A 24,116-nucleotide genomic window follows, 5' to 3' on the forward strand; every position below is an offset into this window, starting at 1 on the left:
TTCTAATGTTGCGGCTTCTCACTTTGAAAGCAGATAAACGTCCAAGTGTGAAGAGACTCAACACCCTTCTGACCTGATTCATGCCCAGTCCTGGACTGGCTGGGACTCTCTCATTAAGCTGGTAGCTGAAGGAACAAGACCAAGAGGAAATAAAAGGTGCCTGGAGTCTCAACTGCTTTACCATCAAAGGGTATCCTTTATCCAAGTTCAGTAAAATGTTATCCTAAGCAAGTTCTCTTGAGCCTATAACCCTAGGGGGATCTTGGGTTCCTACTATATTAGTGTAATATATTCAAATGTATTTGCATTCAAAAAAGTTAGAATACAGGATAAATTACAGGTTAGAATACAGGATAATTTCTGAGAGATTATTTCTCAGGAATGAGGTTAATGGAGATTTAAACTTTGTACTTTTATTTCCCTATTATCACCTTAAAAAAAAACCTCACAAATTATACCTTTATAATCGAATAAAAAAGGTAAAGATATTCCAATGGGAAAATACAGGCTAATATTAATAATTAAATGGGTAAGCAACTGATGTTATTTCCTTTTCACATCTTAACCCTCAACCTTCTGATGAGCATGAACTGTTTTTTCCAATATGAAAATGTTTTAATAAATAAAAGAAACTCCCTTCAAACACATTTCACTTCTGCAAATAAAAATAAACGCACAAATTCTTCAACATCGCAAGCAAAAAAACTGTTTATTTCTAAATCAGATTTACACAGGATTTGGATTTATTTATTAAGCAAACCCATTGGTGAGAATAAACTGAGTGCCTACTGTCGGGTTAGATAAAACTCTCGCGGCTTTCTCGCTTATTATGTTAATTTGATTTTAAAAATCTGTTTTTAATAAAAGACAGTTTCAAGAAACCTGTAACTTTCTAAAACTTCTAAAAGATAAGGGACGCGGCGGCTTAGCGCCTCCCGTCTCACGTGACCCTCCCAAACAGGGAAGCCATCTTAAGCATCGCCTCATAGAGGAAACTACATCTCCCACAATCCTTGCGGCTTGCGTCGTGCTGGCACTTTTACTGGCAGGGTCTTAGAGCTGAGCCTGTAGCCGGGCGCCATCTTTGACTCTGGCAGTCTTGGATTTCTGCTGGTGTTGCTGCTGAGAAGACGGCGGGCGGCAGCGGCTAAGAAAGAAGAAAGACGTGGCAGCAAGCGGGAGTCGGGGATAGTGTCGACGGTTCGGTAAAGTTTCTGTTCTCTGGTAACTAAACCCGTTTTTTTGCTTCCCGGGTGGCTTGGGGCCGGGGAGGTGGGGGAGAGGGCGAGGGGAGTGGCCGCGGCCTCCCCTCGCCCCTGGGTCGCGGCCTAGCCCGGAAAGTCAGAGCGGGTCCCTAGGTCTTGCGGTAACGACCCCCTCCTCCACCTTCCAGCGGCCGCCGTCGCCAGGGCGGGCTGGGGGCCCCAGGTTCCCGCTGCCAGTTCCCGTCCACCCTGCCCCCACCCCGCCCCCGCCTCACTTCCCCCACCCCCACGGCGCCTGCTCCTTTCCCAACCTTCTTCCCCTCCCCCACATCCGGTGTTGGCGAAACTGGGATCCCGGAGCAGGCCCTGGAAGCCGACTTGTTACCCTACCGCCAGAGGAGAATTGACACTAAATTGGTTTCTTCGGGGGCAAGAGTTTCCCTAGCTTAGCGGACCCCTGCTGCGTAAATGGGATTGAGTGCTAGGAGCTGATTTTACTTACTCTCATTCCTCTCTAGGGCCCCACTACTTGGGAGATTTTCTCAAACTCCACACACAGAAAGCCACCGACCTTATTCCGGTATCCTACACCCCTTCCGTACCTTAATTACACTTCCCACCCCCAGCCCTCAGCATCGGAATCAAGAACAACAGGGACACTTCCGTTCTCCTTGTGGGATTGATGAAACCGTAATGAAGAACACCCCCTAAACTCCCATAATCGGTGCGGATTCCTATGGGGAAGGCTCATATTGTTGACATCTTCCAGCCCTTGGTTCTGGACCTTGAGAAGGAGGCTGAACTAGTGATAGCGATGTTTTTTAGGATAAATGTGTGTAGGTACTGGGGGAAGGGGAGGGATCAACCAAGAAGGCATGAGAATGGTTTAAAGCTAGTATTCCATTTTTTGCTGCTTATATAGAGTCCAACTTAGGAGTTAGCTCATTTATAGGCTGTACAGCTTCTCCAGTCTAAACATGTCCGAAAACCAAGCATGGATTAACTCTTGATACGAAAAATAAATTGAAAAATCGCTTGTGAGTAAAATTTTAAAGTTTTACTCTCAAAGCTTTTTTTTTTTTTTTTTTTTTTTTTTGCTGCCCATATTTTTAAAAGAACTGTGTTACTGTTTTAGAGTTGAAAGGGCTCAAATAGCATTTTGCTGTTAATGACCAGTATGTGGAGTCTGATTTAACTTTCCAGAAATGATGTTTTGAGTTGTATTGCCAAATTGCAGTCCTAAATGGTGAATGTTGAATGATGCACTATGTTTTTGTTTAAATGAAATTTACGGAAAATAATTAACTTCATTGAGACTTAGGGGAAATTGATGTTGCTATCATGAGGCAGCATTAAAAAAAAAACAAACATATTTTAAAAGCTGAAGACATTTCAAGCAGGTTTAGTTTTTGATGAAATAGAAAGAACATGGACCTGAGATTTAAAAGACCTGGTTTCTAGCTGCTACTTATCAACTTTATTACACTGGGAAAGTGGGCCTCAGTTGTTTTTCTGTAAACATGAATAAATTGGACTATTTGAATTCAGAACTCAGAAAGTTGGAAGGGATCTTAAAGCCCTCCATGAAAAAGTTTGGGAATGTTCTCCATTGCTGTCATTTTTCCTCCAAAAATAACCTGGCTTGGAAGTCATTGGTCCAAAGGGAATTTGACTCCCCATAGAAATTGGAGAAAAGGTAATGCAAGTAGAGAGGAACAGCTGTGTATATGTTTGAGGAGTAAACTCACTAACAGATTCTGGTGCGAATTTTGGAGACTTAAAAAGGATGAGTGTATGTACCATAAGTGTACCAGTTTCCTCACTTTCTCCTGGTAGAAGACGTAGCACTTTTAGTGGTGCTGGGATTCTGGGGTGTGTTCCTATTACTTCTAATACAGATGAAGAAGATGTGGTAGAGGGAAAGATGGTAGCAGAAGGAATGGATAAAGAGGCAGAATTGCCCACTAAAAAGAAAAGAAAGAAGGGTTTGCGAATTAAGGGGAAAAGGCGACGAAAGAAACTGATCCTTGCGAAAAAGTTTAGTAAGGATTTGGTATCTGGGAGGCCAGTTGCAGATGCCCCTACTTTGTTAGCTTCTAGTGCCCCTGAGCAGGATGAAGAAAGTCTCTTTGAAAGCAATATAGAAAAACAGATCTATTTACCTAGTACCAGAGCCAAGACCTCCATTGTGTGGCACTTCTTTCATGTGGACCCGCAGTATACCTGGAGGGCTATTTGTAACCTCTGTGAAAAAAGTGTTAGTAGGGGTAAACCAGGTAGCCATCTCGGGACATCTACTCTTCAACGACATCTGCAGGCAAGGCATTCACCTCACTGGACAAGGGCCAACAAATTTGGAGTTACAAGTGGGGAGGAAGATTTTCCTCTGGATGCACCTTTATCTCCCTCTTCTGCTGGAAGCAGTGGAAGCTTTGAATATATCCCTGCTGATCCATTAGATAATGGAATGGGTAAGAAACGTGATAAATCAGTATCTGATGCCCTGAGGGCACAAAGAGGGAGATTTCTCATTAAAAGTAACATTGTCAAGCATGCCTTAATTCCTGGAACAAGAGCCAAGACATCTGCAGTTTGGAATTTTTTCTATACTGATCCTCAGCACATCTCAAGAGCTGTGTGTAACATATGTAAACGAAGTGTGAGCCGGGGTAGGCCAGGTTCTCATCTAGGAACTTCAACACTTCAACGACACCTGCAGGCCACTCATCCCATCCATTGGGCAGTTGCCAACAAAGACAGTGGTGCAGTTGGAAATGGATTAGATGAAACTGAAACTGAGAGAAATGATCTCTTGAGTGACACTTTGCATGGAGAGAAGTCTGCAGGCGGCCAAGACGTAGCAGCTGAGCACCTTAGTGACTCTGATTCAGATGAACCTCCTGTATTAGAGGTTGAAAATAGAAGATCTGAGAGTCCTACTCCTGTTGCAGAGCAAGACACTCAAATGCATGCACAAGAGCAAGAAACAGCATACTGTGGAAATTCAGCTTCAAGTCAAATAAGTCAGGCAGTTATTCAAATGATTGTGGAAGATATGCATCCTTACAACTATTTCTCAACCCCAGCCTTTCAGAGGTTCCTGCAGATTGTGGCCCCTGACTATAGGTTACCGTCTGAAACTTTCTTTTTCACTAAGGCTGTACCTCGATTATACGATTCTGTCAGAGAAAAAATTTTCTTAACTTTGGAGAATGTTCAGACCCAAAAGATTCACCTGACTGTGGACATATGGACCCATGACCCATCCACTGACTATTTCATTGTGACAGTACATTGGGTCTCTTTGGAAACTACACCTTCTTTCAATAATGGCAGGATCCCCAACTTTAGAAGGTGGGCAGTTCTTTGTGTAACAGGTTTAGCCAAAAACTGTTTGATAACCAACATTTTACAAGAATTAAATGACCAGATCGGTCTGTGGCTTTCTCCTAATTTCCTCATCCCTAGCTTCGTTGTTTCTGACAGTTCTTCTAGTGTAGTACACGCAGTCAAAGATGGCGGTTTTACCCACGTGCCATGCTTCCTGCGTTGTTTAAATATAGTCATTCAGGACTTTTTCTGTGAGCACAAAAGCATTGAGAACATGTTAGTGGCTGCCAGGAAAACCTGTCATCATTTTAGTCATTCAGTCAAGGCCCGTCAGATACTGCAAGAGTTCCAAAATGATCACCAACTTCCATGGAAAAATTTGAAACAAGATGAAGCTGGCCATTGGATTTCTACCTTTTATATGTTAAAATGGCTCTTGGAGCATTGCTACTCAGTTCACCATAGTCTTGGTAGAGCCAGTGGAGTTGTGCTCACCTCCCTTCAGTGGACTCTAATGACATATGTTTGTGATATTCTTAAACCATTTGAGGAGGCCACCCAGAAAGTGAGTGTGAAGACCATAGGATTGAATCAGGTGCTACCCCTCATCCATCATCTACTCCTTTCCCTGCAGAAACTCAGAGAAGATTTTCAAGTCAGAGGTATTACTCAGGCCCTCAATCTGGTAGACAGTTTATCTCTGAAACTTGAAACTGACACCCTACTAAGTGCCATGCTCAAATCCAAGCCCTGTATCTTGGCTACTTTGTTAGATCCTTGCTTTAAAAACAGTTTGGGAGACTTTTTTCCTCAAGGTGCTGATTTGGAAACTTATAAGCAGATCCTTGCAGAAGAAGTTTGTAACTATATGGAATCTTCACCAGAGGTCTGCCATATTGCAACTTCAGAAGCTTCTGGCCCCTCAGCTATAGTAGGAGCTGATTCATTTACCTCATCTATAAGAGAAGGCACCTCCATTTCAGGATCTGTTGATAGCTCAGCTGCAGATACTGTTGCCATTGGAGGCAAAAGCTTCATGTTTCCTTCTGCTATGGCAGTGGTGGATGAATACTTCAAAGAGAAGTATTCAGAGATCTCAGGGGATGATGACCCTTTGTTTTATTGGCAGAAGAAGGTGAACGTATGGCCAGCTTTGACCCAAGTTGCTATTCAGTATCTGAGCTGCCCCATGTGTAGTTGGCAATCTGAATGTGTCTTTACTGCAAATAGCCACTTTCATCCAAAGCAGATCATGAGCCTGGACTTTGATAATATAGAACAGCTGATGTTTCTGAAAATGAACTTGAAAAATGTTAACTATGATTATTCTGCATTGGTTCTAAGCTGGGATCCTGAGAATGAAGTTATTCAAAGCAATGAAAAAGAAATATTATCTTAATTTCTTTTTCCTTTCTCCATTTAAAATGGGCAACTTATTGCTATGTTAGTGTATCCTAATTGCTATAATTGTTATATGTAGTTATACTAATTATTCTTTATGCACTATCTGGGGAAACCTGAAAACACAGAAAGGGCTGAAAATTCCTCAGAGGTAATACAGTATCGACAAAGTAAAGATTAACTTTAAAGATTTCATAGTAGTAATTCAGTATAGCTATCACCTGAAATTTTGTTTGTTCCAATTGAGAGAGGAAAAGAGATATTTTAATTAGAAAAATATAGTGCAGCATTGAAAGGCCTTAGGCTATTTCTGGCTGGTAGATTGAACTAGTAATTGGTTTTAAGTTAAAATTTCTCTCAACTTGGGAAGGTTGATTGCTCTGAAACCAATGAAATAGAGAAAAGGCAGGACTGTATAGTCCATGGGTTCACAAAGTCATATGGAGCTGAGCGACTTTACTTTCGTACTAAACTGATATATCTCCCCTCCCCCCACCACCACTAGTTTTCTATTTCTTTAAAAACCCTGATTCATACTTACAGCTTGGCAAAAACAAAAGTTCACAAAATTGTTTTATACTTCGGAGTTTCTAATTGCCTCCTCATACTGGTCAATTTTATAATTTAAGTGTGATAGAGTTGCCCTTTATATTTAAGATTGGTTCTGTATGAAACGGAAACATTAGAATAAACAATTAGATATTTTTAGTCTTTGAATTGCCCTATTTAACTTTTATTGTAAAAACAATAAAAGATTATATAGGTACTTTTATATAATTTATGGGTAAATGACAAAAAATTTACAGAATTGGAGAAGATTAAATGGGAATAAAAACAAAAGCCCCGTGAGCATACTGTGACAAAACCAATATCCATTTCCCAAAGAATGTTTCTCTGAATTTAAGTGATCATAAATGTCTTCTTAAAAATTACACCGAATGACCCATAATACTATATTCTTAACTGTGAGATTATTTTGGCCTTAACTCTTATTTCAAAATAAGCAGTCAGTATTTTCATGTGTTGGTAATCATTGCCTCACTGGTAAAATGAAAGAATTGATCTCAGTTGATCTTGTCCCTTTCCACTCTGAGAGTATTGTTTTTGTGATCGAGTGGGAGGCCAGAAATGATGACTTTTAGTAAAAGTTTCAGACTGAATAACTAATGTAAGATCCCAATTTTTCCTTTTTTTCATTTTAGATTTGGGGATATTCCCTGCCCAAAAATTTCCTGGAAAATTGACTAGTATTAAGTGTGAGTAAAAGGTGTCCACTTTTTTTAAAGTTTTGATTTTAGTTTTGTCTTGGATAGTATTTGGCAAGATTTAGCCTAGAAATTATGTAGTATTTATTACATGAGAATCAAATTGCTTTGTTACTGGGCTGGTTTCAAAATTTAGAACTCATTTCTATGTATCAAAATCGCTCTTCATTTTTGTTTTTTTGAAATTCTTAAATGGTAAATGTACCATTGTGAAATGAAATTTCAACTCCAAAAGTTTACCCTTTTACTAAATGGAGTAAATGGATAATTACAAAGTCTTTAGTTGTAGCCATCACTAGTAAAGAATTTGGAACTAGATTGCATAAGCCTTTGCAGGGCCACCGTTGAATGTCATGCCAGTGACACTGGTGTTATAAAAGAAGAAAAAAATCTTCCCTGAGATAGAAACTTTCTATATTTTGACAGTGCCAGTTCAGGATGGCTATAATGCTGCTCTGCCTTCTACAGCTTGCTGCACCACTCTGTAGTTACTCTGTAACTATACATTTCTATCTTTTTTGGTTAAACACTCCCTGAAGATGATAAAAGATGATGTGAGAGTATACATACATCCATATTATACACATTGATATATGTGTAAGGATTTCCCTTCATTTTTATCTTGTGGGCCGGGCAAAATTTAGTGTAACATTAAAATACTTCATGATACTTTGGTATAAGAGGAAATTCACTATTTTTATAATGACCCAAATTTGAAGGCTTTTGTAGTGTATTTTAAAAGGGAAAACTTACCCAGATGTTTTATTTCTACACATTTGTGTACGTGTGTGTGTGTGTTTATAAGCCAGTTAGTATATATGTATATGTATATTATACATAAAACACTATATTTTTACATACAAGTATGTTTTTATTATACAGATAATAAAGATGGGGGAAGGTTTCTGTTTTTTTCTTAATAGGTGAAGAAATCTTGAAGACCAGAAATTGGATCTTATTGAATTTTGGTGGTTTTTTTTTTTTTTAATTTTTTTCTTTCTTTTTTCTTTTTAAATTACTTGTTCGGCTATGGAAGATTGATCTTTTTTTCTTTTTAATAATCCTTTGAATCTCAAGTTCATCTTTATATGAACTCTTTTTTTGTCGTTTTTTTGTTTTTGAGGAGATAACTAACCCTAGCTGTCTCCAGTTTGACAAAGGTTATTTGAATGGACTTAAACTCTCAGTAGTTGAGAGATATTTTAAAAACACATCCTGTGTTTGAATTGTGGCTGAGAGGTTTCCTTGGCAATGTGAGGAGGAAAATTCTTTCTGCCTCTAATATTATTATTAATTCATGGATTGAGTGTTGGTTCGACCTACAGGCGTAATAAATTGGAACTCAGTGAAGACACAGACATTCCTGTTGAGATCAACCAGCTAATGTAAGTGTGGAAATTCTTTTTTTTTTTTAATCATTAAAGGGGTAAACATTTTTGTAATTTAGGGCATAATTTTCCTGAACCAGTAAGAAATCAAAAAGATAATTGTCAACACATTATTTTTTTTCTTGTAATTGTTTACAAGTTTTGGGGCTTTTTTGATAGGAATATCACTACTTTTTTTCTTGATAATATGTACTTATAATAAAAGTAAAAGTAATGTAGACAAGGTGGATTCTTCATGTAATTCTGCCTCCTCAGAGAAGACCACCGTTGACAGTTGATCGTGGCATCGTTCCATGTCCATGCTTGTAGCTTTGCCTCACCTCTTTTTAGTGGCTGTGTTTGTTGCTTTATGGAAATGGATATGCAGTAACTTAGTCTGTCCTTCATCGATGGACTTCTGGGTTTTTGCCATTGAAAACAAAAATAGCCCCTTATCTAAAAACAGCTATATATATATATGTATATATACACACACACACATGTGTGAACTGTTTCTTTGAACCAGTTCTTAAATGTGAATTTGTAGAATTGTTACAATTCTCTAAGGAGGTTATACCAATTTACTGAATTAGTGAAGTCTTTTTGATTTTTAAAAGTTCTTAACACATCCCTTTTAGCGAAGGTATTAATCCTTGGCCATGTTGCTGATCTTTTGCCGTATGAATGGTTTTCATTTTATGTAGTCATTTCTATGAGTTTTGTCTTGGTTTGTAACTTTGGTATCATGTTTAGGACAGATTTTTTTCATCCTGAGCTTATTAAAAAAAAAACCATGCATTTCTTCCCAGGACTTAAGTGTTTACATATTTTATATTAAAATGTAATCTAAGGATTGTAGTCACATGACATTGCCGGTCTTCCTCCCCTTAAGCATTGTCAAGAATGCTTTCTTAGCTCCGCACAGCTATGAATTTAGACTCTTTCTTATATAGTGCTTTTAGTGAGTTACAGCATCTTTGTCATCCTTGCTTTTGTTCTCCTGGAACCTTTTTTGTATGATACAGAATTTATTTTTTTCAAATGGATGGCTAAATTTATTTTGGTTAATTTCAAATGCCACTTTTTCCAGAAACTGCCTGAATTCTGTTTATCTTGTACTCATTCATTTGCCAATATTATATTTAAATGTTATATTTCACACCTGTGGTAATTACAGGAAGCCCAGGGCCCTCTCATTCTTCCTAAGATTTTCTTATATAATTTTGCAGTCTGTCAGGTTCCAATAATAAAGTATCATTGAGATTTTGAATTGAATTGCATTCGGTCTACTTAAGGTATTTAGGAGAAAAGTAGACTTCTTTAAGTCTCTACTCCGTTATCTCTCCATTATCCAGGTCTTCTTGTGCCTTAGTAGTTTAATAGTTTTGGTTTTGTTTCTAATTTGATGGGGTCTTTTATATTTCTTTTGTTTTCTTCCTATATGTTTTAGTTTTATTGTGACTAGGACTCTTGTTATCATTTGAATGATTGTTGTTGGAACATAAGAAATTTACTGATTTTAAAAAACGTGTTAATTTTTACAATTTACTTAATTGATTGTTAGATTGTATAGTTTGCAAGCATATAATCTACAGATACTAAATTTTTTGCTTCATCCTTTCTAATCTTGATACTTTTTTCCCTTATTGCATGCATTGAACTCTGAAACAGTGTTGGATGGTAGTAGAGACAGGCTTTTTTTTTTCCCTTGAGTGATTTACTTGTAATGTTTTACCATGTCATATATGATGATAGTTTCTGATCAATTAGTACATTTATGCTAAGAAGCTTCCTTGTAATTTACAAAGAGTTTTTATTGGGAATAGATGTTTGTAGCTGTTTTTTAAAAGCCATTTTAACTTCAAAAAAACTACAGTTTTAAATATTTTTTTCACCATTTTTCTGTTCTTGAAATCTTAAGATACCACAGAGTTTCCTTTTTTAACCCCTGTTTATTCTAGTAATGAATTTCCCAATGTTAAACCACTCTTGGTTCTGGAATAAACCTCCTTTGATCATGTTTTGTTACTCTTTTGATATGTTATATGGTTCACTTTATTTAGGATTTATCAGCTGTGTCATAAATCAGACACCCCCAAGTAGTTGCTTTAAAACTTAAAAAGAAATAATGAGATAATGCCTTTTCATTGTTTTGTTCTTTTTCTACTACTATTTATTCTAATTTTTTTTTTCTGAAGTTAGACTGCTTCCTTTAGTAATTTTTAAAAGACTACGTGGAGTACATATATGATATATACTTTATGAGACTTTCCAAAACCTTCTTCCCAGTCCTGAGCTTTTCTTGAAATGTAATTTGAAAAGTTCAATCTGGGGTCATAATATCACCTTTAAATTCTGGATATTTTGTCTTTTGAAATTTTAGAGATTCAAATAATGTGTCAAATGTCAAGTCTGATGTTCTTTCCTTTGTTTTCAGTCTGCTTTTTCCTAGAAGTCTGTATAATTCTGCTTTACCATTGGAATTCAAAAATTTCACCATTATATACATGGTATATGGTGAAGTAGCGATGTCTTTAAAGAAAATTTCTGCCTGGCATTTGATGACTCCTTTAGTTAAAAGACTTAAGTTCATCCAGTTTAGGGAAATTTCTTTGTATTGTTATTTTATTATCATTTCTACCAGTTCCATTCCATCCTTGTCTAATTTTCACTGTGTAGAAATGGAATCTTCTGGAATTATTCCTATTTTATATATCTTTCCTCTCACATTGACATCTTTTTGCATTCTGGGGAATGTTCTGATAGTAATATTCTGTAATTCAGTTTTGTCTTTTTCATCAGTGTTTATTCAGATTTTTCTTTATCTTGGGTACTATTTCTTTTTTTTTAAAAACGGAATGTGCACCATGGTTTTGGACTTTTGTCTTATGTAGTAATAATTACAGTCAATTTTTTACCTCTACATTTTTGGGGGCTATTTTATTGAATAGCAGTTATATCCTTCTCCCCACCCCCTAGTGAAAGTTTTAGAAATTCAGTATGTAAAAGGGATATATGAAAGAACTGTTCTATTTAAACATTAGTAATGTGGTGCGTATCTATTCAGGATTCAATCTCTCCATGCCTTGCCTTGCCTACCTCAGGGTGTTTTACAGAATTGATTTTGAAAAAAACGGTGGGTGGCGGGGGAGTACAACTCATGCTCTTCTGCTATTTCATACAGCTCATTTTGTGTGATTAATATGTAGCAGTCTTACTGAAACCAGCAACAGTTTCATTTATGGTCTTTGGGATGTTGATTTCAGGGATGAAAGGGACACCAAAAGACCTTTCTATTGTAAAACGTTTCCATTCTTTTTTGACTAATACTTTTTCTTATTGTGTGTGTCATTGTAGTTGATTAAGCATTCCTGGAGGCCTTATCCCATTGGAGGCCATTTCTTAGTCTGCATTTGATGTTGTGGTAGAGCTGATGTACAGTGCCGTGTTAGTTTCAGGTGTACAGCAGAGTGGCTCAGTTGTGCATACACAGATATCCATTCTTTTCCAGATCCTTTTCCCATGCAGGTCATTGCAGAGTAGTATAATAGACTGTGCTGTGCAGCAGGTCTTTGTTGATTATTTGTTCTATGTGTAGTAGTATGTATATGTTAAACTCCTAATTTTTCCTGCCTCTAGATTTTCTTTCTCTTCTTTGGCCATTCTGTTTACAGAATCTCAGTCCCCAACCAGGGACTGAAGTCAGGCCATGAAAGTGCCAAAGCCTAACCACTGGACCACCAGGAAATTCTCTTCCTCCCTCTGACTTTTAAGTTACCGTTTGGTGTACCCCAGATGGTGGAATGCATTCTCTTTGTGGTCAGAGGAATGTTGGTAGTGGACTGGTGAAGTACTATTAAAGACCCAATCTTTGTTCTGTTCTGTAGTATATCAGCGATGGTCAGGTCAGTTAGGGTAGACTTGAATTTTCTGTTACATCTGTGTTTCATCATATTAGAAAATGTAGTGTTATTCTCAGCATAAAATAATAAATAGCCACCTGTAATCCTACCACCGTGATTATCACTACTGCTAACCTTTGCTCTATATTTTTCTAGCTTTCTTCCTGCTACCACATCCTCACCAGCACTTGGTGGTGTCAGTTTTTGGATTTTTGTCAGCTATTCTAAAAGGGATTTGCAACTCCCAGTGATACTGAGTGTCTTTTCATATGCTTGTTTGTCATCTGTATATTTTCTTTGGTAAGGTGTCTGTTTAGATCTTTTGCCCATTTTTAAATTCGTTTTTAACTTATTTTTTTGGCTGTGCCCCATGGCATAGGTGATGGGATCTTAGTTTCCCACCAGGGGTCAAACCCATGCTCCCTGCATTGGAAGCATGGAGTCAACCACTGGACCACTGGGGAAGTCCCTGGTTTGTTTTTCTTACTGTTGCATTGTAAGGGTTCTTTGTATATGCTGAATACCAGTCCTTTATCAGTTATGTGTTTTGCAAAAATTTTCTCCCAGTCTGTAACTTGGCTTCTTATTCTCTTAATAGTGCTTTTGAGAAGTGGAAGTTTTTAATTTTAATTAACTCCAGCTTATCAATGGTTTCTTTAATGGACTGTACATTTGGTGTTATGTCTAAAAAGCTATCACCACACCTAGAATCACCTGGGTTTTCTCTTGTTTTATTCTCTAGGAGTTTTTAAATTTCACATTTGTGATCCATTTTAATTTTTGTGAAAGGTATAACATCTGTCTAGATACATTTTTTTGCATGCAGGTATCCTCTTCTTCCAGCATTGTATATTGAAAAGACTGTCCTTTCTCCTTTGAAATTGCCTTGCTTCTTTGGCAAGGATCGGTTGACTCCATTTGTAATGTATATTAGTTTCCTAGGGCTTCCATAACAAAGCACCACATACTTGGATGTCTTAAAGCAGTGGAAGTTTATTATTCACAGTTTCGGAGGTTAGAAGTCTGAAAAGGTGTTGACGGGGTCATGCTCTCTTTGAAACCTGTAGGGAAATGATCCTTCCTAGCTTCTTCTAGCTTCTGGTGTTTGCTGGCAATCCTTGTCATTCCTTGGCTTATAGAAGCATCAGTTTTTTAACATGTAGGTTTCTAGGTGTTTTTTCATTGTTAGAAGATGGTGATGAACTTTCTTATGCACTATTCTTTTTCATATTTGTTGCATATTAGTTTAGTTCAGTCACTCAGTCGTGTCTGACTCTGCGAGCCCATGGACTGCAGCATGCCAGGTCTCCCTGTCCATCACCGGCTCCCGCAGTTTACTCAAACTCATGTTCATTGAGTCAGTGATGCCATCCAACCATCTCATCCTCTGTTGTCCCCTTCTCCCGCCTTCAGTCTTTCCCAGCATCAGAGTCTTTTCAAATGAGTCCATTCTTCGCATCAGGTGCCAAAGTATCCAATGAATTTTCAGGACTGATTTCCTTTAGCATTGACTGGTTGGATCTCCCCAAGGGACTCTCAAAGAGTCTTTTCCAATACCACAGTTCAAAAGCATCAATTCTTCTGTGCTTGGCTTTCTTTATAGTCCAACTCTCACATCCACACATGACTACTGGAAAAACCATAGCCGTGACTAGACAGACCTTTGTTGGCAAAGTAATATCTCTGCTTTTTAATATGCTGTCTAGGTTGATCATAACTTTTCTTCCAAGGAGTAAGCGTCTTTTAATTTCATGGCTGCAGTCACTATCTGCAGTGATTTTGGAGCCCCCCAAAATAGTCTGTCACTGTTTCCACTGTTGAATATTACTCTCAGGATAAATTCTGGAAATACAATTGAAAGTCATACGATACTTAAATTTTGAAGGTTTCGTGTGTGTTTAGTAACATAACTCTTCTAACCTAGGTTGCTGCGTTAAAAGCTGGTTTTACCATGGCCTGCTATTCTTGCATTAGGAATTGTTAGCAGAAAATGTGAATAAATTTGATTCATCTTAATTTCAAGTTGTAGATCAATGTTTCTCTTTTAAGATCTTTTTGTTTTGTTTTGGCCAAAACCTCTTGGTATGTGGAACTTCCCCAACCAGGGAGCAACTCCACACTCTGGGTGGTGGAATTGCGAGTCTTAACCACTGGACCACCAGGGAAATCCCTAGATCCATGTATCTGAAACTTTATCCTCTGATGCAGGGGTTTGTAGAAACCCCTCAGATTCTGACATGTGTTCTTGTCATGTGTTTTTACTTCTGTAGCTTGCTTTCTTGAACCCTTGAGTGCGAGAACTATGGTATGGCAAGGACTAAGGGGGAGAGGGAATGTTGGTCATTCTGCATAAGCACTAGTTTAGGAATAAGCCCTGAGAACTTCTTTTGCTCCTTGTGTGTAACTGGTGTGCAGCTCTTGGGTCATCTTCATCGTATTAGCTTGCTCTACAGATTTTTCAAGGGTAGTGGTTCACCAGCTATTCCAGCGAGATAGTTTTTTCCACATACTTAGAATTATATACTTTTGAAATAACAAAAATGCTTGTTAACATATTGAAACGTTTGTTAGATGAAAAAAGTCTAGTTTGTCAGAAATACAAATTGAGCAAATTATCTTGTGTAAAATAGTCCAAGTTAATAATCTAAACTGCAGATCATTTGTTGAGTATATAATGCTTACATAATTTATGCTGAAGCACCATAGAGAATGCAAAGAAAGAAGCATGGCTGTTTAACAAAAATTTTGCATAGTAGATGAGAATGTACAATATTCACAGATTAAAATATGAATCAGAATTTTCATAAGGCTCTGCTCATTGGTCAGGGTAACTTGGAGAAGATTGTTGAAAGAATTTACCTGAAGTCATTCATTGTCTTCTCATTTTAGGATTAACATTTAAAAGACGATTTCTGTGATTGACTTGTCTTTTGGAAGATTAAACCCATATCAAGAGGACTTGGAGCTGGTCCTCGCCTAGAGGAAGCAGTGGCTTGTTTTCAAAAAGCCACTTCTCATCCAAGGATCTACTCAGCATGCCTAATCAAGGAGAAGACTGCTATTTTTTTTTCTATTCTACTTGTACTAAAGTAAGAATTAGCATCTCTAAATCAGTTCTTTCTATGATTTCCCTAATAAAATTGAATAAACTTTTCCCAGCATACCAAGTTGTCTTTTATGTTTTGCTCAACTGTTTATTATCTGCTGTCAATTTTTAGTAAAGGATAGCATTCCTAAGTGAATTCATTACTCATCGTTTTTTTCCTGTTCATTTTATGTTCTCCATACTCTCCAGAAGTAAAAAGATAGCATTTAGTCATCATTCAGTGTTCTTATAGCTATAATTAATCTGTTCAGGGTGCTTTTAAGGAATTAGGAACACTTGACTATGGCTTGCTAACTTTCATCTTTGTGTAGTAAATTTACTTTGTAGTAAATGAATGGGTGGATTGTATTGTAGTCATAGAATTGTCATGGATTGAATTTGACTTCTCTCTTCAGATTTCCTGCTGAATCCTAAAGCCACTTTTCTAAACATGCTTTTGCAGGTTTATTAGAGCTTTTGTCTTTGTTGGAGCTTCCTGTTTTTCAGCTTGTTTCTTCTACAGCTCCATTTAGATTTATCCATTATTTTCTGTTATTCCTTTATGACTAATTCTTTACATGTGTTTTTTTTCCCCCAAGTACTTTTCTTAAATCATTTTGGTGCTATATTTTAAATTGTTAGTTTTGCGCAAAGCTTTGAGTTTATGCAACAAGTTGCACGACAGTAGCATTTTATTTCAAATAGTAGCATTGTATGAAATGTATAGTGAAATGTGGAATTATACTTAAATTTGAATCAATTACTTTCTAATTTTCCACTTAAAGCTAGTTATACAAGTCAGGATATATGAAATGGTTTTGAAGATTAACTGTAAAACATATTTTTTAAGGGTCCCTAATGTCCCCACTTGTATTTTTGAACCCGATCTCTCAGCTTGTGTCATTCATGTTGTCAGATCAGATAAACGATACTGTCAAGAAATCACTTTTAGGAAATTAAACATTTCTTGACCTCAGATTGTTCTTAGCATCCCACTTCAGTTGTTGTCTACCTGTCTCTCCTTCCTCTTCTGTGCTTGTCTAGGTACCAAGAAACTTACAGTGAGTGTTTTGCCTGGGGGCTGGTTTGATCCCACAGTTATTTCTGTATTATTCTTTCTGTTCACAGGGTGACAGCTGTCCATTCCGTCACTGTGAAGCTGCCCTGGGAAATGAAACTGTTTGCACATTATGGCAAGAAGGGCGCTGTTTTCGACAGGTGTGCAGGTTTCGGCACATGGAGATTGATGTAAGTCTTCAGTTGGTGTTTTAGTAAGTAGTCTTGTGTCCTGGTGGGACAATAAAAAATATGGCAGTAAAAAACATTTTATGTAACATGGGTTAAATTCTTTTTTAATGACCTAGTGAAATTTCTGTCATTAGTGAAATGCTCACTTAATATCGAGATGCTTTATGGTATGAATTAGTATCATATTTCATAGAGGCCATTTGGTAATATGTCTAAAGGGTAAAAATCATATATACATTTAGGGATTATTCATATTTCTGTGTTTATTTTAAAACAGTCTGAACTTAGAGAAAAGTTGCAAGTATAGTGTGAAACTTTCCACTGAACCGTAACTGTGATAAACCATCAAAATTAGAATATTAATATTTACATATTACTCTCATTGAATCCTCAGATCCCATTCAGGTTTTGCCCTTGAACTGGTGATGTTCTTTATTGCAGTAGGAGTAAGTCCAGAATCATGTGCTGCATTGAGTTGTCATAGTGATTTGGCCTTCTGTCTAGAACCGTTGATCAGTCTTTTCTTGCCTTTCATTGACCTTGATATTTTTGGTCACTATAGGACAGTTATTTTGTATAATGTTCCTCACTTTGGGTTCATCTAATACTTCCTCATTGCTAAATTCAGATCTTATATTTTTGGCAGGAATAGCACAGAGGTGGTATTCTTCTCACTGCTTACCATTGAGTGGTGTACAGTTTTAATTATCCCATTACTGATGTTAACTTGCATCACTTCATGAAGGTGGTAGCCACCAGATTGCTTCACTATACATTTTTTTTTTTTTTTTTGTAATTAAGTATTTTGGAAAGGTACTTTGAGACCTTGTAATTATCCCATTTCATATCAAATTTTGAATGAAGGGTTTTTTTTTCCAGCTTTTTATGTGTGGCCTCAATGATTTCCTGTTTTATTCAGTGTGGTATATGCCATTACTGTCATTTTTTTCTCCTCAGATGTTTGGCCGATAAGAGCCCTTAAAGCTGATTTTTGTGTCTTTGTGATGTTTCCATCCTTGTTTGAACACTTCTTCACTTTCTGGCCTAACAGGATTGTCCAGGTTCACGTGCTCTACTTGTTTGCCCACCCTGCTTGTTATCTGACGACACTAGACCCCCGCTTGGGAAGATCCTGCCTTCCTCAACCTGCTTAGTCTTTGATGCCCCTTCTAGGCTGACCTCCATGAGTACACCCTCCTCACCCTATAATGAGATTGCTTCTGCACAGAGGCCTTCCTACCCTTCTCAGGCTCTAGCATTGTGCTGGCTATCCTCCTACACAAATGCTTTGCTAACCCTGACCACTTGTGCCGATTCCACTTCATCCCGTGGATGCCTTCTTCATCTCAGTCAGCTTCCACCGCTCTGCTCTGGGCCACTTGCCCTTCCTCCCCTAGCAGCTATTCCTACCTCTCTCAGCCTCACATAATGACTTTCTGAATTGTTTGAGAAGGGGTGGGGAAAGAAGAAAGAGCCGAAGTGTGCAATTTGTAGGTCTGGGGTTGTGTAGCCACTCCATTCTGGTTTCAGTTGAGCACCTGGTGGCTCAGTGCTAAAGAATCCGCCTGCCTGTGCAGAAGATGTGGGCTCGACCCCTGGGCCAGGAAGATCCCCTGGAGAGGGAAATGGCAACCCATTCTGGTATTCTTGCCTGGGAAATCACATGGACAAAGGAGTCTGGTGGTCATGACTTAGCAAATAAACAATAACATTCTGTGCTGTCTTCCAAATAGCAGATTGACTAAGTACATTCAGAAAAAGAAATGCTCTTGCAACTTTTGAAAAATCATGCTGTAACATTGCAAGCAGAGTAAACTGGCACAACTCTTAGGAAAGCTGTGCCAGTCTCTAAGAACATACATTAGATTGGTGCAAACGTAATAGCTGTTTCAGATCGTAAATTTTAAATCATTATAACTAGCTTGAAACACATCTTTATTAATCAAAATAGAATTAATGACAACACATTTTGCCAATGAGAAATAAATTGCTTCGGGATTTGATGAATTCCTGGAAAACATTTTCTGCATCCTGCTGGTTGTGAAAGCGTTCTCCATGCAAAAAGTTGTCCAGATGCTTGAAGAAGTGATGGTTAGCGAGAGGTCAGGTGAATATGGTGAACGAGGCAAAACTTCATCGCCTAGTTTGTTCAGCTTTCGAAGTATTGCTTGTGCAGTGGTTGGGCGTTGCTGTGGAGAAGAATTGAGCCCTTTCTGTTGATCGGTGCTGGCTGCAGATGTTGGAGTTTTTTGTGCATCTCGTTGATTTGCTGAGCATACTTCTCAGATGTAATGGTCTTACTGGGATTCAGAAAGCTGTAGTGGGTCAGACTGGCAGCAGACCACCAGGGTCCATGACGTTTTTTTTTGGTGCAAGTTCGGCTCTGGGAAGTGCTTTGGAGCTTCTCCTCCATCCAGCAGCTGAGCTGGTCATTGTCAGTTGTATAAAATCCACCTTTTGTTGCTCGTCCCAATATGATCGAGAAATGGTTCGTTGTTGCATAGTATGAGAGAACACTTCAGAACAGTGATATTTTTTATTTTTTGTCAGATCATGAGGCTCCCACTCTTCAAGTTTCTTACCTTTCCAATTTGCTTCAAATGCCTAACAACCACAGAATGGTCACCTTTGAGTTCTTTGGAGGATCAACTTGAATGATCACTCTCAGTTGGTCATTGTCAACTTCTGAGCCAGCCACTCTGATCCTCATCTTCAAGGCTTTTGTCTCCTTTGCAAAATTTCTTGAACTACCATGGCACTGTATGTTTGTTGGCAGTTCCTGGGCCAAATGCATCGTTGATGTGAGTTGTCTCCGCTGCTTTATGACCCATTTTGAACTTGAATAAGAAAATCACTTGAATTCTCTTTTTGTCTTACATCATTTCCCTAGTCTAAAATGAATATAAAATAAACAGCATTGATGAGTCATTAGCAGAAAGACATGAAGTGACAAACGCACATCAAAGTTATATATGACATGATCACGTCTGCTTAAGAATGCATTCCAGCATGAGACAGCAGCTTTCAACAATGGGAAAGCCACAGTTTTGCATCAGCCTAATACATTTGGAAGTCTCTAGAAAACTCAGGAGATTCAGCATATGGCTTATGCAAGCATTCATGCACGCATGTGTGTGTGCTCAGTCGTGGCTGACCTCTTGTAACCCCATGAACTGTAGTCTGCCAGGGTCCTCTGTCCACGGGATTTTCCAAGCAAGAATACTGGAGTGGGTTGCCATTTCCTTCTCCAGGGGATCTTCCCAACCCAGAGATTGAATGTATATCTCCCACGTTTCCTGCATTTTATGTGAATTCTGATTTATTACAGTGATAGAGTAAGGATACACTGATTACAAAAGACAGTCATAGTCTGGAGTTACTCATATATGCGTTTCTGTTATGATCTCTGCATGAGGGTTCACAGAGAACATACGCTTCTCCCAACAGTGAAAATGCAGCAATACGTGTGCATGTTTTTCCTCTGGGAAGCCCATTATATGGGGCTTCCCTGGTGGCTTAGTGGGTAAAGAATCTGCCTGCAGTGCAGGAGACTTAGGTTCAGTCCCTGGGTCCTTAAGGCACAGAATGGTTCCGTATTTCTTAGTTAAATACTTATGGTAGCTTTATAGTACATAAACTGCGCCAGATGAGGAGCATTCACTGTGTATCTTTGGACTAGCTATATATCTTTGAACCATGTGTTAAATATATGGCTCTTTTAAAAGCTAAAGAAATAATCATGTAGGAGAATGTTACTATGAGGATGTGTTGCTAAGTGAAAATGCACAGAATTATATGGAAAACTTTTAAGTGTGAATCAATACATGTTACAGTTTTTTTTTTTTAAGAATTCTGTAATAAAATAAGTGACTCACTGTGTAATGGCATAATAGGTATTAATTTTATTTTCCAAGTCATCTTTATTATTTGTGTATTACTTTTTATTTTGAAATAAAATTCAGTAATGGTATTAAACATGTCAAATAAATGTTCTGTGACTTCAGTTTAAAGATAATGCTATCATATCCAATAATTTGAAGGTTGCTTTTACGAAAGAAGCAAAGACAGATCCAGGAGCAGGGAAGATTGGCATTAGATGCTACCTCAAGAAGTAATTGGATACTTGTTATTTTAAAGAGAAATGGTAGCTTTGTTTTTTTTAACATTTATTTATGTGTTTATGTATTTATGTACTTATTTATTTGGTTGCACATCCCTGGTGATAACAGTGGTAGCATCTGGTAGCTTCATGGGTTTCCCTGGTAACTCAGCTGGTTACAGGTTCAGTCTTGAATCTGCCTGCAATGCGGGAGACCTGGCTCGATCCCTGGGTTGGGAAGATCTCCTGGAGAAGGGAATGGCTAGCACTCCAGTATTGTGGCCTGGAGAATTCCATGGACTGTGTATAGTCCATGGATCCCCAAGAGTAGGACAGGACTGAGCGACTTTTCATTTGGTTGCTTGGGGTCTTTGTTGCTCCTCATGGGCTTTCTCTAACTGCAGTCAGCGGGGCTGCTCTTCATCGCAGTACACGGGCCCCTCGTGCGGTAGCTTCTCCTGTTGCGGAGCACAGGCTTCAGTACTTGCAGCACATGGACTCCGGAGCGTGGACTCAGTGGTCGTGGCACATGGGCTTAGTGTGCTCCACAGCACATGGAGTCTTCCCAGACTAGGGACCAGACTCATGTGCCCTGAATTAGGCGGATTCTTAGCCACTGTACCACCAGGGAAGTGCAGTTGTAGCTATTAGACCTAACTTTTAAGGGTAGCGGGATACTAGTAAATACTATAAAGTTCAGTAAGTGCAGGACATAACTCTTTTACATTGTTGTTGCTCAGTCTCTCCGTCATGTGTGACTGCAACCCCATGGACTGCAGTATGTCCGGCTTCTCTGTTCTTCACTATCTCCCAGAGTTTGCTCAAACTCATGTCCATTGAGTCAGTGATGTCATCCAACCATCTCATCTTCTATTATCCCCTTCTCTTCCTGCCCTCAATCTTTCCCAGCATCAGGATCTTTTCCAATGAGTTGGCTCTTTGCATCAGGTGACCAAAGTATTGGAGCGTCAGCATCAGTTCCTCCAGTGAATATTCAGAGTTGATTTCCTTTAGGATTTGACTGGCTGACCTCTTTGCTGTCCAAGAGACTCTAAAGAGTCTTCTCCAGCACTACAGTTCTAAAGAATCTATTCTTGAATGTTCAACCTTCTTTATGGTCTAACTATCACATCCATACCTGACAACTGAAAAAACAATAGCTTTGACTGTACGAACCTTTGTTGCCAAAGTGATGTCTCTGCTTGTTAATACACTGTCTGGGTTTGTCATAGCTTTTCTTCCAAGGAGCAAACATCTTTTAATTTCACGGCTGCAGTCACCATCTGCAGTGATTTTGGAGCTTAAGAAAGTAAAATCTGTCACTGTTTGCATTGTTTCCCCATCTATTTGCCATGAAATGATGGGACTGGATGCCATGATCTTAGTAGTGTTTTTGAATGTTGAATTTTAAGCCAGCTTTTTCACTCTCCTCTTCACTTTGATCAAGAGACTCTTTACTTCCTCTTCACTTTCTGATTAGAGTGGTATCATCGGCATATCTGAGGTTGTTGATTTTTCTCCCGGCAATCTTGATTCCAGCTCGTGCTTCATCCAGCCTGGCATTTCGCATGATGTACTCTGCATATAAGTTAAATAAGCACGGTGACATAATTTTTACCAAATCACCTTTCAGAGATGTTGAGGTAGTTTACATTTCTGTTATCAGTGTGTGGGACTCATGATTCTTCCATATTCCTACCAACACGGTGTATTATCACTCTCCCAGTATAGCAGATATTGGGATCATTGCCCTTCTTGATACCTTTAAGGTTCTTTTTGTTTCAGGCGTTGTTTCTCTATTTGTTTCTTCCGTATTGAAAAGTGGAAGTTTTTGAATAGTACTGCTGTTCTTGTCTTGAAATTTAAAGCTTACGCTGCTTTATTATGAGACATCTAACGTAATGCAGGTTATTAATCAGACATTAATTACTTTTCAGAAGTGCTTATCGGGACTTTTTTGAGTTACATAGAAATGTGCACAAATCATTATGTTACATGTTGAATTTTCATTGAGTGAGTGTACCTAATAGAGCAGCACCCAGATCATGAAATAGAACATTTCCAACCCTGTCTTCCCCCTTTATCTCCTCATTGTCATTCACCACAATCCCAAAACTAGTCACCATCTTGACCATTCTGCCATAGTAAAGTTTTGCCTGTTTGGTTTTTCTGCAAATAGAATCATACAGTATGTGCTCTTTTGTTTGGCTTTTTTGATTTTGCACCCATGGTATTGTTTATTCCCTCTTATTACTGGATAGCATTGTATTTTATGAATATACTGCAGAGTATTCCAGAATGAATATACTGGAATAGATCCATTCTAGTGTTGCTATACATTTGGTTTGTTTCCATTTTGGAGCTCTTTTCAATAGTGTTGCTTTGAAATTCTTTATATACATCTAATGTAATGTCTGTGTTAGAACTAATATGTGTTTCTCTCGGACATATATCCGGTGATCCAGCAAACCATTCTATTCTTGTTTTTCTTGTTCCCTTTTCTAAAAGCAAGGTAGCCTGGGAAGGAAACCTTTCTAGTGTGTTACATGAGCCTTTGAGAAATCGTGAATGGGAAGAATTTTTTTATCCAAGTCGTGAACTCTCAGCTTCAGATAACAGCTGCAGTTTATTGGCTCTTTTATTGCTAAGTGCTTCTTGTACATTATTTCATTTATTTCTCATAAGAACCTGACTAGATAGCTACTGTACTCCCATTTTATAGCTGAAGAAAGTGAGACTGAGAGGTATTATTTGTCTGACATTACACGGTCAGTAAGTAATGCGATAGAGAATCAAACACTATTATCTTGGACTCCATAATCTAACCTACTATATTACCGCACTTTTCTAAATTATGGACATTTAAGATGAGGGCAAGGAGGAGAGAACAGCAAAGTTCTTCCCTTCTCTTTCATTTCTCCATCATGCTAGGATATGTCACTTTCAGCAACCCCTTTTCCTTATATTCAGAATCCTCACATGCCTCAGATATTTTAACCTTGTGTGAACTTTGTCCAGAAAACATGACCAAATGAATACAGGTCATACTGATGTCTTTTTCCTCTTACAGAAAAAACGCAGTGAGATTCCTTGTTATTGGGAAAATCAGCCAATGGGATGTCAGAAACTAAACTGTGCTTTCCATCACAACAGAGGACGATATGTTGATGGCCTTTTCCTACCTCCAAGCAAAAGTGAGTTTGGTTTTTTAATT

General features: G+C 38.2%; 2 protein-coding genes across 8 annotated transcripts in view; both read left to right on the forward strand.

The window, feature by feature from the left end:
- The window catches only part of ZC3H11A (zinc finger CCCH-type containing 11A), a 44,252-nt gene continuing 20,860 nt past the window's right edge, over window positions 725-24,116 (forward strand). Inside the window, exons 1-7 of one of the 7 annotated variants that reach the window (XM_005690380.3) lie at window positions 725-1,205; window positions 1,724-1,929; window positions 7,139-7,192; window positions 8,527-8,586; window positions 15,360-15,559; window positions 16,684-16,803; window positions 23,973-24,096. In XM_005690380.3, coding sequence (XP_005690437.2) covers window positions 15,506-15,559; window positions 16,684-16,803; window positions 23,973-24,096 — 298 coding nt within the window. In that variant the 5' untranslated portion in view covers window positions 725-1,205; window positions 1,724-1,929; window positions 7,139-7,192; window positions 8,527-8,586; window positions 15,360-15,505. Of the gene's footprint in view, window positions 1,225-1,723; window positions 1,930-7,138; window positions 8,587-15,359; window positions 15,560-16,683; window positions 16,804-23,972; window positions 24,097-24,116 lie in introns of all 7 variants that reach the window. The other 6 variants (XM_013970002.2, XM_005690379.3, XM_018060000.1 and 3 more) reach the window with 6 other exon arrangements.
- Window positions 2,282-7,132, forward strand: ZBED6 (zinc finger BED-type containing 6). The gene has a single exon (XM_005690378.3). It carries the CDS (start codon window positions 2,992-2,994, stop codon window positions 5,932-5,934), a length of 2,943 nt encoding a protein of 980 aa, XP_005690435.2. The 5' UTR covers window positions 2,282-2,991; the 3' UTR covers window positions 5,935-7,132.

The sequence above is a fragment of the Capra hircus genome, chromosome 16, assembly GCF_001704415.2.
Source record: "Capra hircus breed San Clemente chromosome 16, ASM170441v1, whole genome shotgun sequence".
In the NCBI taxonomy this organism is placed as follows: Eukaryota; Metazoa; Chordata; class Mammalia; order Artiodactyla; family Bovidae; genus Capra; species Capra hircus.